The sequence below is a fragment of the Numenius arquata genome, chromosome 12, assembly GCF_964106895.1.
Source record: "Numenius arquata chromosome 12, bNumArq3.hap1.1, whole genome shotgun sequence".
Lineage (NCBI taxonomy): Eukaryota > Metazoa > Chordata > Aves > Charadriiformes > Scolopacidae > Numenius > Numenius arquata.
In genome coordinates, this window is record NC_133587.1 from 39,750,251 (window position 1) to 39,767,691 (window position 17,441).

The 17,441-nt window shown below is 47.9% G+C and overlaps 1 protein-coding gene across 1 annotated transcript in view; it reads left to right on the top strand.

The window, feature by feature from the left end:
* The first annotated feature begins 6,834 nt into the window (after nucleotides 1–6,834).
* The window catches only part of XIRP1 (xin actin binding repeat containing 1), a 34,942-nt gene continuing 24,335 nt past the window's right edge, over nucleotides 6,835–17,441 (top strand). The window contains exons 1-5 of the mRNA XM_074156801.1: nucleotides 6,835–6,886; nucleotides 7,657–7,789; nucleotides 9,043–9,097; nucleotides 10,498–10,908; nucleotides 12,262–12,343. Coding sequence (XP_074012902.1) covers nucleotides 7,662–7,789; nucleotides 9,043–9,097; nucleotides 10,498–10,908; nucleotides 12,262–12,343 — 676 coding nt within the window. The 5' untranslated portion in view covers nucleotides 6,835–6,886; nucleotides 7,657–7,661. The remainder of the gene's footprint in view (nucleotides 6,887–7,656; nucleotides 7,790–9,042; nucleotides 9,098–10,497; nucleotides 10,909–12,261; nucleotides 12,344–17,441) is intronic.

The following is a 17,441-nucleotide window of genomic DNA, read 5'->3' on the forward strand; positions in this document are numbered from 1 at the left end:
TGGAATCCTGACACAAGCAAGACTGATGCAATTCTGCCCCGTTCCCAATCCCCTGGCCCAAAACCCTTTCCCTGCTCCGAGCGGCGCTTCGGGAGGGAACTCAGCCCAGGGACCGAGGGGAGGCGATGACAGCTGCCAAGCGCCCCAGCCAGCTGGAGAGATGCTGAAGATGGAGCAGGGCTGTCTGGGCAGGGCCCTGGGGAGGGCCGCCCCCCAGCACCCCTGGATCCTCATGCAGCCATTATGCTCCAGGTACGCTCAGGGCCAGACCCCCAGCTGGGAACGATGGAGCGACACACATTTTCCTCCGCCGAGAATGGGACATACAGCCTGGGTTTCGGCAGCCGTGCGGTGATGCAGGACTTGAGCTGCTGCTTGGCCCCTTGCCCACTCTGCCGAGCCCAATGCAGGGAGCATCTCCTCCTGACCTAGATTTACGCTCTCTCGCATTCCCAGGACAGATCTTAACAGATTTCCCATGTATCTGCTGCAAGGCTCATGGTTGGGGCTGGCAGGCAGCAGCACCGTTTGGCCAGGTCGCCCCGAGCTGCTCTGCACCTTTCCTCTGAGCCAACGCTTTCAGGTACAAGAGTTTGCAGTGCCAAGAGCCCGTAGTGCAGGCTCAGAGAAAAAAAGACACCCTCATGGTCACCAAACCTTCGCACATCTTTCAAACAACCCAAAAATACACTGCAAACTGTGTGCAAGGGTGCATTTGCCAGTGCAGAGATGCTGAGGGGCTACTGTTGCCCTTCCCCTTCCCTTAGCATCAATCAGGGCAATGTGTATTCTCCAACTCGTTAAAAAAAAGGGGGGGAAAGCAGAAGGTTTTGCCCCGTATTATGGCTGCACCCAGCTCTAATGCATGCCCACAGAATAGAACAGCACAGAATACATACACTGTGTAGTTTGCAGACACACGCACACAGAGCTCCACGGCAGCTTAGAGGCAGCCAGGAAATAATTCCTTCTCACAAGAAATGTATTTTTGCTGGTTTTAATTTTCAGAGCTTCCCAGGGGGGAACAAAAAGACACTTTTCAATGAGAAACTGAAGCCTGAGCAATCTGCGGTTTCACATTTTGCTGGGGAGGGTGGAAGAAACATCCACCTCCAAACACTTTCATAAAACCATCTCAGGCAACCACCCCCTTTCACGGGGAAAAAACCTGTGAACGAAAAACATGATCAGCCCAAAGGGACACTGCAGTCCCTTATCGTCAGAATAAGAGGGTTTATACACTAAAGACTGAAAAGGCACAAAGTCCTTCCTTGAGAAAAAGCAGTGCATGGGACAAGCAGAGTGCTCAGGGTGAGTCGTCACCCAGCTTTTAGTTGCATGGGCTTATTTGTATTCAAAAATCAAAGGTAGCTCTACTTCCTTCCTTCCTTCCTTCCTTCCTTCCTTCCTTCCTTCCTTCCTTCCTTCCTTCCTTCCTTCCTTTCTATCTCATGTCAAGGTCTCTGTGAAAGCTGAGGCAGAGCAGGAGTTCGAGTTGGCCGTGGATGTCCTCACAACCTGAATCCTACAACTTTGGCCATTTCTGCAACCCAACCTCCACCTGAATCTGAGACTGTGAGTCTGAAAAACTTCAACCTTTGGATCTTTTTCTTTCCTTAAGGAAGCCAGTGGCCATCCTACTTTTTGAAGTGAAAATTACTAAATTTCCTGCCACAGTATTTCCAGCCGTCATAAAACCCAGCCACTACCCAGATCCAAGAAAATCCAGTCTCCCAAGCTTTGCACCCCGGTTCCTAAAATGAAAAAATCAGAAAAAAAAAGACTTGGGAATCTCCGGCAGGGAGCATTCAAAGGGAGTGTGCATCCACGGAGGTTCTTGCAGCGTTTTTCCCGTGCTTGCCCCCATGGACCACACGTTTGTGTTTCAGCAGCCACACTGGGGTGAAGCTGGAGCCCCTCAGTCCCTGGGGGGCACGAGCAGCCCAGGGCAAGCGCACACGTGAGCTCCCTCCCCAGCACGTGCTGATGCCGTGGCAGCTCATTAAAATGGAGTGAGCGATGTGCCAGCTGCAAATGCAAAGACAGGTCTTTTCAAATAAACCCCATTAGTTCCACATGTGCATTTGATAGATAATTTTTTGGTTACTTAACATGAAACCAATAATTATGGAAATGACTGCGAGGATCCAGATACTCTCCACAAGAAAAAGACGGAGAGAGGAGAGAAAGCAATACCAGAGACTTTGCAGGGATTTTTCCTCCCCTAATGCACCAATCCTTAGTAAACTGCTGGTGCAGAGCCCTACCCAGCAGACCGAAGAAAAGAAATCGGCTCTGCCAGCATCAGCTCCCTGGAGCTGCACAGTGCCTTCAGCTACGGGATTAAACACTCGCTATGCAGCCACATCCACAGCCCTGAGGCCACACAGGCAAACAGCTCTCCTTACCCCCCAAAAATGGGGAGAACACACTGGAGAGAGTGCAAAATCTGGCTCTTTCTTTCACTGCTTGTAGCTAGTTTGTAAATTCCCTGACAAGGGATCAAATATGGAGGAGACGTGCATCCCAACCAGTATTTCTCAGAAAACTATTTATGCATCAATCTGTTTATAACAAATAGCAGATCTCTATTTGCACCCAAATTGATTTATTCCCTCTCATGCTCGCTCGCACCCAGCACCATCCCACCATCCCCGCACACAGCCGTCTGACAAACAGGGCACCAAACGTGCGTGCAGCAAAGCAACACAGGCTGGGCACGTGGTGGGGAAAGAAAGAGGAAGACGCAGGTTTTTAGTGGGAATACAGCTATCAAAACAGCATTATACAACTGAAGAAAAAAAAAAAAAAAAAAGAAAAGATTAAAAAAAATAGAGATGGTTATGTAAACCGCTGTCCCTGTCCGGTCAGCATAAATCTCACGCGGGCTTAGGTCAGTCTATTTGACACGGCTAGACCACACGGTCTGTGTTAACCATTAGTAGCTCCCAGTTCAAAGTTCCCGACTGGCTGCCTCCATGCCCTGCCTGTACTCCCTCTGCCCGGCTCACACGGCTGCCTGCCTGCTGCCCAGGCAAGGTGCAGGCAGCGTTGCCCATCCCTGCCCATGCCCATGCTGGAGAGCCCATCGCCTCCACAGGGAGTGAGACACCAAACCACAGCATCCAGCCCTGCTCTGCCCCGGCTGCCCAAACCAAGTGCCACCGATGCCCCCACAGGGTGTCCGACCATCGCAAACAAGACCAAAAAGCAGACCTTGCTCTTCTTAGTGTGGAGGTCAGGAGATGTCCTGGGCAGGCAAAAAACCCTCATAGTGCCTCAAGCTCCAGCCCGTACCCTGGAGAAGTCCTGTGTTGCAATCACAGGACAAGGAAGAGTGGGTGGCTCTTACAGGTAGAGATGTGACCCTGCAGTGGAACACGCCAACGGCATCACTTTACTGCCCAGGCCCGTGGAAACATCTGGAGGACTTCCTATCTCCCTTCTCATTTTCTGCAGGGAAATTCCCATTGCTTGAGCGAAAAAGGATGTGATTTGGCTGTTTATCAAAATAAGGAGAGAAAGGGAAGCCTGGCTTCTTAAAACATCTCATCTATCTTCTCTTCTAGGGTGACACCCTATAGGAGTGTCAGGGTGAGACCCCATAGAGGTGTCCTTGGAATGGAGGTCTACATAAGTAACCTGATTTTTCCCACCTTTCTGCAGGAAACAGGAGGTATTCGTGGCTGTCTACTCTTTCTAGTTTGGCATACTGGACCACCACATTTTATTTAGAGTTAAGGACATCTGGAAAGGCCCTTCCAGGAGCACAGGCAGTGCTGAGTCTGTTTGCTCCCCTTGGAGAACAGAAGCAGAGTGGCCAAAGGAAAATCTGCATCCCAAAGAGGTCAAGGGTTGCTTGGGCTGGTGACTGGAAAGATCATTTGGGGGCCACAGAGGAACATGTGCAGAAGGGTCCTCACAGCATCTCCTTACCTCATCTTCTCACCTCATCTCCTCCACCTGGGGAAACTGCTGAAGCTTAAAAATCATGCCTCATCAAAGCTCCCAATTTCTACAAGAGGCATCTTCCAACTTCTCACAAGGCAAGACGCAAATGCCAAGAGTCTTCAAGAGTAATGATTTCCATTCCTTGGTGTGGGAGGAAAAGGTGTTTTGGGGACTGGTGCACTCAGTGCCTCCATCCTCTATCTGGGGCCCTACTGCCATGTTTTGGTACCTGGAAGCAAGTCAACCTGATTCAGGCACCTTTCCATGCAAACCAGTGGAGCTACTCGAGGCAGTATGAAAATAATGCAACGAGAGAAGAAGCAGGGAATAGGACTTGGAGGATTTTGTCCTGGACAGCAGGGATCAAGGGGGCCAGATGCAGCAGCTCAGCTCAGCAGTGTTCAGGTGTGCGGAGCTCTAACCCAGCAGACATTTCTCTCTCTCCAGACTGGGACTCACCTCTTCTTCTCAGCTCACAGAAACTGCTTGGCATGAGCGATTCATTCCCATCTTCCCACAGACGCTTGCCAATTGAGCAAACCCAGTGCACCGCCAACAGCGAAGACTAAAATCACTCCGAGCTGAGCGAGGCCCCCAGCAGAGACAGTAGCTGAAGAACCAGCCTAAGGCACTGTAATACTGGCAAAAACAGTTTCAAAACACACTTTATCTGCTGAGTGTGCCTTGGAGCTATGCAAAGAATTGTTTCATGCAGTCTTTTTATGGAGAGAGGAACTGGATAACAGTAGTCTCCAAAATAATTCACGGGTCTTTTAGCAGCCTCTATTACTCACTATTGGATGGACTGCAATGTTCATTGTTTCGTTCTGTCAGGCAAACCCTTCTCCTCTAAATTAAACAACTAACAAGGAAGCATCCCAGCTTCAGAGCCTTGTTTTGCCCATGTAACTAGATTCTTTCAAGCCTCCATCAGACTTGTCTCTTGGTAGCCCAGCAGCTGCTAAAGTCACTGGTATTTTCCCATTACGGGGCAGGGCATCCTGCACAACCCTCCAAGAACTGAATCTTGTTCAGTGGGAAACACCCATCAGGTCAAGGAGAATAAATGCTCGAATAAAAGCTCAATAAAGAGGTTTTGCTTCAGTAAGAATTTAACCAGAACACATGGAGAAGTGCAAGTTATTTTTTCATAAGGTGATGGCAGAGACAGTCAGTTTGTTTATCCAGATCTCTGCTTTGCCTGAACCCACTCACTCTTCATCTCAAAGGTTTCTTGCTTAGCTTAGGCATTTCTGGGTAAATCATTTCCCAGCTTTTGACATCAAATGCATGCCTTCTTGTTCATTATAAACCAATGCGCTATTATCTGATCTTATTCGTGTGCTGGCTTTGTTCCTTGTTCAACTTTCCAGCGCACACAGAGTCAATCCCCAGAAAGAACTTCATAGAAACCCAGTTATTGCTAGGTGCAAAAGCAGCTGTTTGTGGCCATGATGCTTTTGGAGAGGGCTAAGAGGTTGCCTTTGCCAAACTCCAACTTTAATCAGACTTAGACATTGCCTAAATCAGATGCACTCAGGCAGCTCTACACTTTCTTGCCCCTAGCAGTTAAGTATTTCAATTCAGTTTGTCCCCCATTTCAATTCAGTTTGTCCCCCATGGCAGGGGGTTTGGAACTTGATGATCTTTAAGGTCCCTTCCAACTCTAACCATTCTATGATTCTATGACTCCCTGCATCCCTTGTCTGGACTCTGCCTTTCATTTTTGCCCAGAGGAGCAGTGTATTCCCTAGAGCTGTTACCACCCCAGAGAGATGCTTTCTCCTGCGGCTCATGCAAAACCTCCCCAGTGAAGCCACAAGCACAGGAGACCACAAGTTGAGCTGAAAAAACTTGCTGTTTTGGGGGATGAATATATGACCTGTGCCAGAAGCATTCATTTAAAAATCCCCATGCAGAGGAGTTCATTTCTGCTCCACCTGGGACAAGGTGGGGAGATGGATTCCAGCAGATTTCCACCCAAATCAGAATCTAGATATGGGTCTAGATGGCTATTCGTGCCCCAGCTGGCATCTGAATTTACCCAGTGTTTTTATGGGGAAGAATGAGACCTCAATAATTGGCAACAGGCTGACGGGAGCAGGGAGGAGGCTTCGTCTCCTCTGCTCTTCAGTGCCAGCTCTCCAATTCACAACATCCCCATTTGCACATCAGCTTTTAATATTTAATTGCAGCTTTGCCAAGGGACTTTGCCTCCTGTCTTGTAAAGAAGGAGGAGAGGAAGGAGTCAGAAGCGTGGTACTGAAGAGCCCCAAGGAGACTATCAAATGGCAGATCTCGGGTGGAGGAAAGCGCTCTAGCATGTAAGTGATTTTACACAAAAAACCCTCCCAGATCACAGAAGATGGAATGAATTAATATCAGAAAAATCCAGTAAACCCTTAGCAACTGGGGGATGCCGTACTGATTGTGGGAACCGATCAGGGTGGGCTGAGAAGAGTATTTCCATCGACTCCTTGTACTGTATTTAAGGAAAAGGGGGGATATAAATGGAAAACAAGGGAACAGTTCCCTCCTAACAAGCTCATTCTGCCACAGAGTAAATCCCTCGAGGGCTCTTCACCTGGAATTGTTTAATGTTAGACACCACCGCATAAATGGGAAACAATCCCTGGACTGTGGGAGGTGGGAGCCTGTGATCTAACAAATCTGTCACTTCTCTAACATCATGGAAATGACCTGGAAAACAAAAAAAAAAAAGGGAAATTTCTAAAGCAACTAGTGAGAAATATGTCTCCCTTCCTCTGCTCTCGATTTCAGATGTCTTAAAGGCATGAGAGGGGAGGCAGAGATTCACAAACTGCTGAATGTCACCTCCTTCCCCATGAAAATCTGCCTCTCTTGAGTGCATATGGAAGTGGACACCCAAACACAGGTGGACGATGGCTCTGGGAGCAGCCTCATATTCAGACCGGTGCAACAGAAATTGCTTATGAAACATATTTTGCAAGCAACATGGCTTTTAAAACGAGTGCTTTCAAAATCTAAATGAAAGTATCTAATAATCCCATAGTTTGAATGTCTGTGTCAGTAATTAAAGAGCAATTACATATAACTTGTGGGTCCCTAGAGGTCTGTCTAAATTCGGAAAATGAACCCCAGATGACCTAGTGTACTTCCATTGTCATTGCAAATCCAATGCCTGAGACTTCTGCTGTGTGCTTCTGCAGTCTGGAAAAGAACATTTTTTAGCAGAAGAGACCAAGAGGTGCTTAATTCTCCAGTTACTGCCTGAATTCAGAGCTGGTTCAGGTCTATGCAACATTGGAAGCATAAGAAAATTTTAACCAATTATGCATACATAAAATTTCCATCAAATATTTTTTAAATTATTTAAAGCAAATTGTTCTTCAGGTTCTTTCCCTCTCCCTGTCACGGAGGTGAACTGGGTGATCTAAAAGAATGAGAAAAATTGTAGGCAGAGGTGGAAAAGACCCATTCCCCGCATTAGGAGTAATTTAATTTAAATTATGTCTTCTTTAACCCTATTTTATTTTTTCAAAGGTAAGTTTATGTGATGAGGTTTGCAGATGTGTCAGTGAAGACAGCATTTGTTCCACAGCCCTTTACAGATACACCAGTTGCATGAGTGGAGATGGATGCACTAATTTTTGGTCTCTTTTCCCTGGATATTCACATCCAGCACCGTAACCTTTGCTCTCTCAGTTCGATGCCAGCAGACAGACAACATGGAAAAAGCTGAGAAGCTGAGGCCAGCTCAGTCCTTTCCTTTTCTATGCCATTCTCCAAGGAGCAGTCCAGAGCGCAGAGCAGTTCCTCTGAGAAAATCTGTCTCCGTCTCTGAACTGGTTGCCAGGTGGGTGGTTAATCTATGGTTGCAGTTTGCCTTCAGTTTGGGGGGGGGTTGCAGGGTGGACTTTCCCTCTCCCACCTCCATGACAAGCAAATCTCACTCAGATAAGGTCTTTCCCAAGCAGAGCATCCCAGTACTGCCATAAATGCTCTGCCATAAGTGCTCTTAGCTATTATACAATAGCAAAGCATCTTTAAGTCTTGGAAGACAAGTCCTGATTTAAAAGCCAGACACACTCAAGAAACTTCCCCAAATACAATGACACAGAGGAATTTGCCCTCAACCCCAATGACTGGAGCATTCCCGGATGGTTAATTAAAGCTTTTAATCTCAATAGTCTGTAAGGTGCCACGAGGGAAACAAGCAAATGCTGGAGAGATGAGCTGATGAGGAGACAAGAGGGGTATGGCTATCTCATCCTCTCCTGGTTTCTCTCAACTGTCTCTAACCAAAATGCTCCAGGGAGAGTTACATTTCAACCTCAAGCCCTTTAAGGGATAATTTGTCTTCTGGTAACAACCCATAACTGAGATCAGACTACAACGCTGCCAAGAGTGAGACAAATAAGATTAGCAACAGAACCCGAAGTACATCTCCCTCAACATAAGAGTGACAGAGCATCTGTCAAGACTGTCTCTTGACCTTCCCCTTGGGAGAGTTTAGTTCTGAATACCCCAAACTTAGTCAGTTTTCACTGTAAATGGTCATCTACCTGACAAGGTCTTTGGAGAAAGCTGAACGTGTACTCCCCACAGCAAGGGAGGTGGTTTCTTCTGCAAAGGTCTCACTCATCACTGGTCTCAGATTAGGTCAAGTATGGACTTGATAAATCCCTTTACATTAGGTTAAAGCTGAATAAATAAACAATGTGTTGACCTTCTGGAAAGTCTGAGTTCAGCTGCAAGCCACATATCAGCAAAGAGCAATAATGCACCACTTTCAGCCAATATAACCCCCCAGAACATCCAAGCAGTGGGGAAAAGGGGTGCTCCAGAGGCATGTCTGTACTGAGCTCTGGAGGAGAGGGCTCATGCTGGATCTCGCAGCACTGCACTGAACTAATCCATTAGACCTAAAACTAGTCATCTTTGGGGGAATTTTCAACATCTCTCTCACTCTTCCAGGTTGCTTTCGAAGTCTATTGGGTTTGATATTTTCTAGAGGGTAGGGAAAGGCAGAAAGATCCTGTCTACTGTATGGAAAAATACATTCAGGCTTAAGAGGGATTAAGGTGCCATCTCCTGTCTTCCCTGCAGGTACCAGAGCATCCTGGACTGTGAAAGCACCATGTCTAAGCAAAAACATCACAAGGTGAGAGGCAAAGGCTCAGATAGGTGGCATGTTCTAACAACATAATGCTCCAGTTGTTGGCAATTAGAGACAAAGAAAAACCTAGCATTTTTTGCAGTATCTGGTGCTGTTCTGAGCACATCTCAGGGCAGGTCAGATTGAATTCCCTTTTAGTATGTACAGATGGACCGACACACATAAGATGCTCCAGGATGGGATGAAAGCTTCATATATAACATTCAGAATGCTCTGGAGTGAACAAATTGTAGGAGTAGAGACTAATGGAAGACCATCAAGAGATGTAGGACCTGGCAGAGGATTTAGCGCTGGTTAGAAAGCGAGGTAAGCATCTAGCCTGAGGCAAAGGCACAGGAAGTCATTAAGGCACCCAGACAGCTACACTGGGTTGACAGATATGACACTAAAGCATCTCTGCCCTCCTGCACCAGAAGCTGGAGGCTTTTGGGGTTACCCTGTGTGTCTCAAATCACACTAAGCATCTACCAAAGAAAACTGTCTATGCTATGGTGAAGAAATCACTTTCTTGGTGCTTTTGACTGTACAGGGAATTAGACATCAAGTTCATGAGTAGATTTTGCTCACAGCTACTTTTAGATGCCTACATCTCAGCATCTTCAACTGAATTCCACCCTAACTAGAAGCTGTGACTGCTGTTCTCACATCGTGGCAAAGGTGTACCCCCCACCTACCAGTTTCCCTCATATCATATTTTGATTGCAAACTCGTTGGCATGAGGTGGAGTTCTTGGCTCTGCATTTGCATGTTGGGTCCTGCTTTGTGATAAGGGCCTCCTACAACCTGGAATAACAATGATAAAAGCATACAGTGGAAGCCAGATACTCTGGACGTCATCCAATTTACCTGCTGAAGGCACGGTAGATTCCCACTGACTAGAGAAAGCTAAATTGCACCTCATTAAAAAAGGCAGAATCTGAAATTTTTTATTTCCAATCCAAGTTTTCAAGATTAAATTTGAGTTTTCCTATGAAATGATAGAGAGAAGGGTTTCCCGACTTTTTGAAACACAATTTTGTAGAGGAAGAGGGTGGAGATGGCCATAAGACAATGATCCAAGAGGGAAGGCAGCCAGTGGTCGTATTTTTTCTACTCCAAGGCTTCATTGCATGATCATGGACAAATTGGGAGGTTGTACTGGAAATAGGCAAGACAGAAACTTCCCTTACAGTTCAGAAAGGGCTAAAGTGTGCTTAGATCTTGTCCCTGACATTTACTCCAGATAACATAGAGCAGAAAGTGATGGGATGCTCTTTCATCCCAAAAAGTTAGAAGATCAACAAACATGATGCTTGGAGTAGAAGAGAAGGAAATAAAAACTTCACTTGATTTATTATTGAAGTTAGATATGAGCCTATTTTGATGTTTGCTCGGGTTTTTTTTAGCTCATGGAGAGAAGACATCTATCACAGAATAATGTCAGTCCAATGGGGAAAAAACATGCCCCATCTCAAAGCCATTGCACTGATATGTCCTGGAGCAAGTCCATGGAGGATATTCCCAACCCTAATATCAATGTCCCAGCAAGGAATCTCAAAGGACTCCTGACCAGCTTTGACACTCCTAAAGACACTGAACGGTGTAAGACTTTACCTTTTGCTCCACTCAAGACACCACCTCCCAATGACATTTTGAGGAAGAGGGAGGCTGATGCCAGAATCATGACAACAATCCAACCCCTGAGCATGGAGATCAAACCTCATAAAGACCCATCCTTCCCTTCCTCTCTTCAGAGCATTCAGAGGAAGGCACAGTGGAGTCCTGACACCATCAAATGGAGGGAGTCTCCTGTAAAGGTTAGTAGGTGCTCTTCTTTGAAAGGTCCTTGCAATTTATTTGCTTTAGTTGTCCAGAGTCATCCTTGTAAGTGGGTTGGCTTCATGGTGGTGCTTCATCATCCACTGATGCCAATTCCTGGGCATGGGGGCTGCCCTCTGAAGTCTAACCTTCCATGGTTAGGGAAGGAGGAGCAGTTCTACATGGGAGCCATGTTGTGACATCAGAGCTACCATCAGGTTAGAGCTTGCTCCGAGATGTGATGAGGGTGAGCAACAGAGCCTACCACAGAAATCCCCTTGGCATGTCACCTTCCTGCAACATGGAGGCCACCTCTTTTTCTGTGTTATTAAAAGCTGGCAGACACACCACCAGATCCTCAAACACATGCTGGGTCTCCCTTGGGCCAGGTTCTTCAATGCCACAGTGCCCACTGGAAAAGGGGTACCATGAGCTATGACAAGTGAAAGATGGATCTGACTCTACTATTAAATACTAAAGAACCAAAGGAGCTGGAAATGGATGCTAGTGCCACTTCACGCAAGCAGCTAAAAATGGCTGGAGCCAGGCAACATCTATGAGAAAGCACAGATTCATAAACACCTATGGCTTAAACTTCCTTCCAGCCCTGTTATTCTACCCAGACCCATCTTTCTTTCTGTGCTCTCATAATTTATCTCTAGTCCCTCTAGGGCTTTACCTCTAGGTATCAGGGGCACAGGTAGTATGTTAAACGAACTATTCCTTGCCATGATCTTTCTCCTGGAGGGAAGGAGCTGGTAGGAATGGGTAGCCTTCCTTGGGGAGAGACCTACAACAAGGAAACATGAAAGTCCCATGAAATTGTTATCATGTGGAATATTAATTACGGATGAAATCCTGTCTGAAATGATCATGTCCACCACTGTATGATATCACCCCAGTGATTACTGCTGCACAGGAGGGACTGGTCCTGCCACTGGGAGTACAGCAATGGGCAACACCAGTCATTACTGGGTTTGAGACACTAAAATAATTCTGGGACCAGGTGAAGGAAATGGATGGATAAACCTAACCCTGAAAGAGTAGCAATGATGGTCTCAAAAAAGAATGGCTAGAGAAAATACCACTCAGCTCCAGAAACGGGGCCGGGTGCGGGGGGAGGGACATCAAAAGCTGAGAAGCACTGTCCTTGGAGAGACCAGAGCAAAGCCCAGCCTGGATCAGGTCTACAGAAAAGCCCAAACCACACACAATACGTGGAGGCAATGTCAGATCCACCTTTGCCTCTGGAAAGCCTCTGGTGCAATTGCCTTCTTCACACTGGGGTTTGTGCAGTTCCTTCCCTCTGTTTATGGGAATTTACCTGTTTCCCTGCTCTCATTCCAACACAGGGAGGGAAGTTGTCCCACGACAGACAGGCAATCATCTCCTCGGTGCCGGATACAGCCGATGACTCAGCCACGGGCAGAAGCTGTGAGTTGGATTTATTTTGGTTACCGGTCATCATCGCTACTCTGCTGCCAGCTCTATAGCTGCAACTGGGAAGGGTCTCCTTGGTCCTTGCGCAAGGTTATATTTCCCCTGTAATCCCATAACAGACATGGACCAGGCGGTTCTGGCTGGGGATGGTGTGGGCAGTGCCAGGACTGGCCATGCAGGAGTGTGGCCAAGCACAGGGAGCACAGAGAGCAGACAACCCTGCGACTGCAGCCTTCCAGCCCTGATGGGTCCCGTTGCACAGAGCTGGCAAATCCCAACACAGCTGGGATCTGGGCCAGTGATGAGTCCACGGAGCCACGCTGATTCTCCCTGTGCTGTTATCCCAGCATTCAAAAATAGCTGGTATTAAATACCAAGGCAGAAATACGTCCATGTTTAGGTTGAGATGAGTAATATCTCCCCACACCTCAGCCTTGAGGACAGGAAAAGGCAGAGGTCCATTTGTATCTAACTAAGGAGTCCTGGCTGGGCTCCTTTTTGAATTTGGCAGCGGTGGTGTATCAGACACAGTCATCCTTGGCTTAAGACAGGGCATGTAAGTGATCCCTAATGCTATGATATCATCGGGCCTAAAGCAGGTCAGGGATATTTCAAGGCAAGAGGCATCTGTGAAGACTGACAGATCCGAACTGAAGCTTTGCATGGGAAAGGATTGAATTTTACCAAACTTTGCTGTTTGATTTGGGTCAGTAAGAAACTACTTGCAAAAAATGCCATAATGACTGGTTTTCAGACCAGTGGACCACCCTGCCTCCTTTGGGCCTAGATCAGGAATCCAGGGACCCAATAGTCCATCTATCTAGGATTTGTTCTCTATCCTTCCCATTTCTTCCTTTTCTTTGACACAAGAAGGGGAGAAAAAAAAAAAAATCACACGCTGCCTGGATTTGGGACACTGTATTTAATTACCCAACTGCATGGGAAAAGAAGTCTCTTACATGAGCACACAGACAAATGAAGGAGCTGAAGTTTCCACAGCACTGCTGGGATTATTTTTAATGTCAAAGTACATGAAGTCACCATGCTCTCTTGCTAAACACGATCACAGTATTAGCTGCAGTGCAAAAAACATCTTTTCCTCTGGCTGGCAAATGATGAATCACGGTCTATCTTAGAGTCTTACACCACTCTAGCCCCTGACTCAAAGGTCTTGGAATAGCAAAGACTTCATGTCGTCTCCAGCACTGCTTCTTTGGTAGGGCTAGGCTTTGCATGGTGTGAGGTCCTTCTGGGGAGGCAATTGCAACCAGGGAGCTGGGAATATGACAGCTACCTCTGATGTAGGTGCTTGCTCAGAGACAGGAGATGTAACGCTTCCTAAAAAAGCCCAGGAACCAGCTGTCCCATGTCTTTTCTGGGATAAGACATGTCTGGGACTGTACCTGTGCTGTGCTTGGTCATCCCAAAGGAGGAAGAGAGACATCAGTGCTCCACAAGCCCCAGCAGTGATCAGGGCAGGTCTTCTACAGCTGCCTTCGCACCATCACCTCCTCACTCATCCCCAGGGCTGAGGAGGGGACACCCCACCAGTGCAGTGACCTGGGATGGGGACGGCAATGTCGAGTGGTTTGAAGCCACAAAATGTTGTAAGGTTAAGCACAGAGCACAGTTCTCAGGTCTGGGACACCATGATATGGAGGTCAACAGCTTGGCAGCATGCAAGACAGCTCTGCTGACTGGCATGTGGCTTATCAGGAAACACAGTCCATGAAACAGTTCAGAGCTGAATAACTACACCTGAAGTCAAAGCACCTGTTGCTGTACCTCTTTCCAGACCCGGCTGAGTCCCCTCTGGGACACTGCTGGAGTCCTGAACATTGCTCAGAGGGGAAGGCTGCTTCACCCCTTAGAAAAGCCCGTTCCCAGGCAGCTAAACCAGCCGGGCTACATCCCCGGCCATGCTGACAGTATCGGGCAAACCATAGGAAGCTGTCACCAAAGACGTCTCCAAGTCACTAATTAAAGAGGTCCAAGCAGCTATAGTTTGCAGTAATGAGATTAAACTGAGCAGTGGAACACTTACACGATAGAACAAAATACTTCCTAGGAAGGAAGACGGCAAATCAAGGAACGATTTTCCCCAAAGTGGAATGGTTGAAAGCTTGAGTCCTTTAATATTAAAAAGGAGAAAGCGCCAACTAATTTGCTTCAGGTAGAGCCTCCTGAGTTCTCCGGGTTTAAAAATTAACAACTTCTAGATGAATTTTGGCAATCAGAGAGAGGAAAATCACAGCCAAAAAAGGGAAGAGAGGGGCATGCATGCAGGCATGCCGCTCCCCCAGCTCGCACACATACATATGCTCGTGCATGTATGTATTAATATAGCTCCATTATTCAGTGCTTTCAGCTGAAGGGCACACGAGGGTGTTACCTCGGTGCAGTGCAAAGATGAAACGGGAGCCTGACGTGACTGCAAATTACAGAGCACCCAGACAGCCTCCAAAATGCATTTAATTCCCTCCTCCCCCTCCCCCTTCCCGTTCTGTATTTGTTTCGACCTCTACCCACAAGGAATTTTCAAAGCAAGGAGAAGAGGCAAAGGAGAGGGCAGAAGACAGTGGGCTCCCCCATCCTGCATGAGGGAGACCCTGGCTTGGTTGCAACCCTTGATGGCAGGGGACGGTTTTTCCCCTTCTCTCTGTAGAACTCGCACTTTCACCTGCAAAGGGGTGGGTGCCATCTAGCGACGATGAAACCGTCCCGCTCCAGTCCCAAAATTGGTCTTCCGCAAGGATGCCGCTGCATAGCAGCCACTGAACACTGTGTCTCAGCCCCAGAGTTGGGGAGCGGCTGCCACTCACCATCTCACCACGACCTGGGGGCTTGCAGCCAGCATCCCCCCTTCTGCAGCACCCTGCTCAGCAGACGGGTTTGGGAGAACATCACTAGCGAGCTGGAAAGATCTGAAAGGCAGGGGGAAAAATGCTGATTTAAGATAAAAGGCTGTTCTTGTGCTATAGATGGCTCTGAGTTCAAGGCAGCACTGGCATTTGCACTGATAGAGGTTCCTGCAGTTAAAATAACCCTTAAAAGCACATTTCCCTTTCAGCAGTTGCTTTTCATGAGCATGACAAGTGGCAGTTGAATGGCAGGACTCCTGTAAGTGGCCAGTGTGCCCAGATCTAAGAGCTTTGTGCCTCTGCAGCTCAGCCAGGAGGGAAACTTGGGGTGTTTAAGCATGAGATCCATTTGTCCTCCTGACTAGAGCACCCCACATCGCAGAAAGAAGGGGCAGAAGCAGGTGCCATCCATCCCCTTTCACCTCTTCCACTTCCTGTGACAGCCCATTGGGGATGCTGGGATCACAGGCAGCTTTTTGGGGGGCCGCCACGGAAGTGTGTAGCGGTTCCCAGGCAGTTGTGGAGGGCAGAGGAGCCATCAGCCTCTGCTTAACGCCTGGCTGAGCTCTGCCAGCAGCTGGGCTGGCAACCATGATCAAAACAGACAGGCTGGTCCCATCTAGTTGGCTTTTCCAAGAGCCCTTGTCTCTGCTCTCACCCAATTTAACCTAACAAGCCTTTCCCCTGATAAGCCCCAGCTACCCTCTTCTCTCAGCTCCCAGCAAGAGCCACTCCATCTCAGTTGAGCGTTGCCTTCTGCTCCTGACACCCACATCCTTGGGCTCCTGATCTCCCCCATCACACTCTCAGTGCCTCCCAGAAAGGACCATTGATTTTTATTCTTTTTTTTTTTCATTTCCCGCTTTCTAATTAGCTGCTCTCTTCCAGACAGGAGGAGAAAAATCCTTCCCCAGGAGCTGCGCAGGGCTGTCAGGTAGCTCAGATCTCACAGGCTTGCGGGAGAGCACTCACAGAAGCAGTTTGTAGGGGTGGGGGCACGAACATGGAAGTCACAACCTGTGGCAGAGCAGGTCCTCCACCTAGCGATGGAGAGAAAGACAGTAGGAGCATGAGCATGAGCAGCCAGCCATGCATGCAGACAGACCACCACCCCTGTATACAGATGTTGTGCGTTGCAGTTAGACAGACAGACAGACAGACAGGCAAATATGTGTTGCAGATGAGAAGACAGCTCTGCAGAAATATATGCACGCACCCTGTGTGTTCCTGCTGGGCACATCCACACCACAAGGACACACACACACATGCATGCCCGTCATGAGATGCTGACTGACACAATATGCTCTGCCCTTCACCTCCTGCCTTTATGTCCTTCGACCCATATGGAATAAATAAGACGCCTCTGTCCCCAGCCCACCACTGTGTTTGCTGACACCCCTGACACCCTGTTGACACTATCTGAGCAGGTGTGTGTTTGCTCACCCTCCCTCCTCCCCCCAAAGTGTGGGGAGAAGAGGGAGAAAAGGAGAGGAAAGGGAAAAAAAAAAACCCTTGAACACTTCCAGAGATGGGCATCTACAACCTCTCTGGGCAACCAGTGCCAGTGTCTCACCACCCTCACAGTAAAGATTTTCTTCCTAATATCTAATCTAAATCTCTCCTCTTTTCATTTAAAACTCTTACTCCCAGTCCTATCACTACATTTCCTCATAAAGAGTCCTTCCCCATCTTTCCTGCAGCCCCTTTAGGTACTGAAAGGTCACTATAAGGAGCCTGGAGCCTTCTCTTCTCCAGGCTGAGCAACCCCAACTCTCTCAGCCTGTCCTCATAGGAGAGGTGCTCCAGCCCTCTGATCATCTTTGTGGCCCTCCTCTGGACTTACTCCAACAGGCCCATGTCCTTCTGATGTTGGGGGCTCCAGAGCTTGATGCAGAACTCTAGGTGGGGTCTCACCAGAGAAGAGTAGAAGGGCAGAATCATCTTCCTTGACCTGCTTGCTACACTGCTTTCAACGCAGCCCAGGATGGCATTTGTTTTCTGGGCTGTGAGCGCACGTTGCTGCTTTGTATTGAGCTTCTCATTCACCAACATCCCCAAGTCCTTCTCCTCAGGGCTGTTCTCCAGCCATTCTCCCCCCAACCTGTATTTGTGCTTGGGATTTCCCCAACACACCTGCAGGACCTTGCACTTGGCTTTGTTGAACTTCATGAGATTTGCATGGGTCCACCTCTCAAGCCTGTCCAGGTCCCTCTGGATGGCATCCCTTCCCT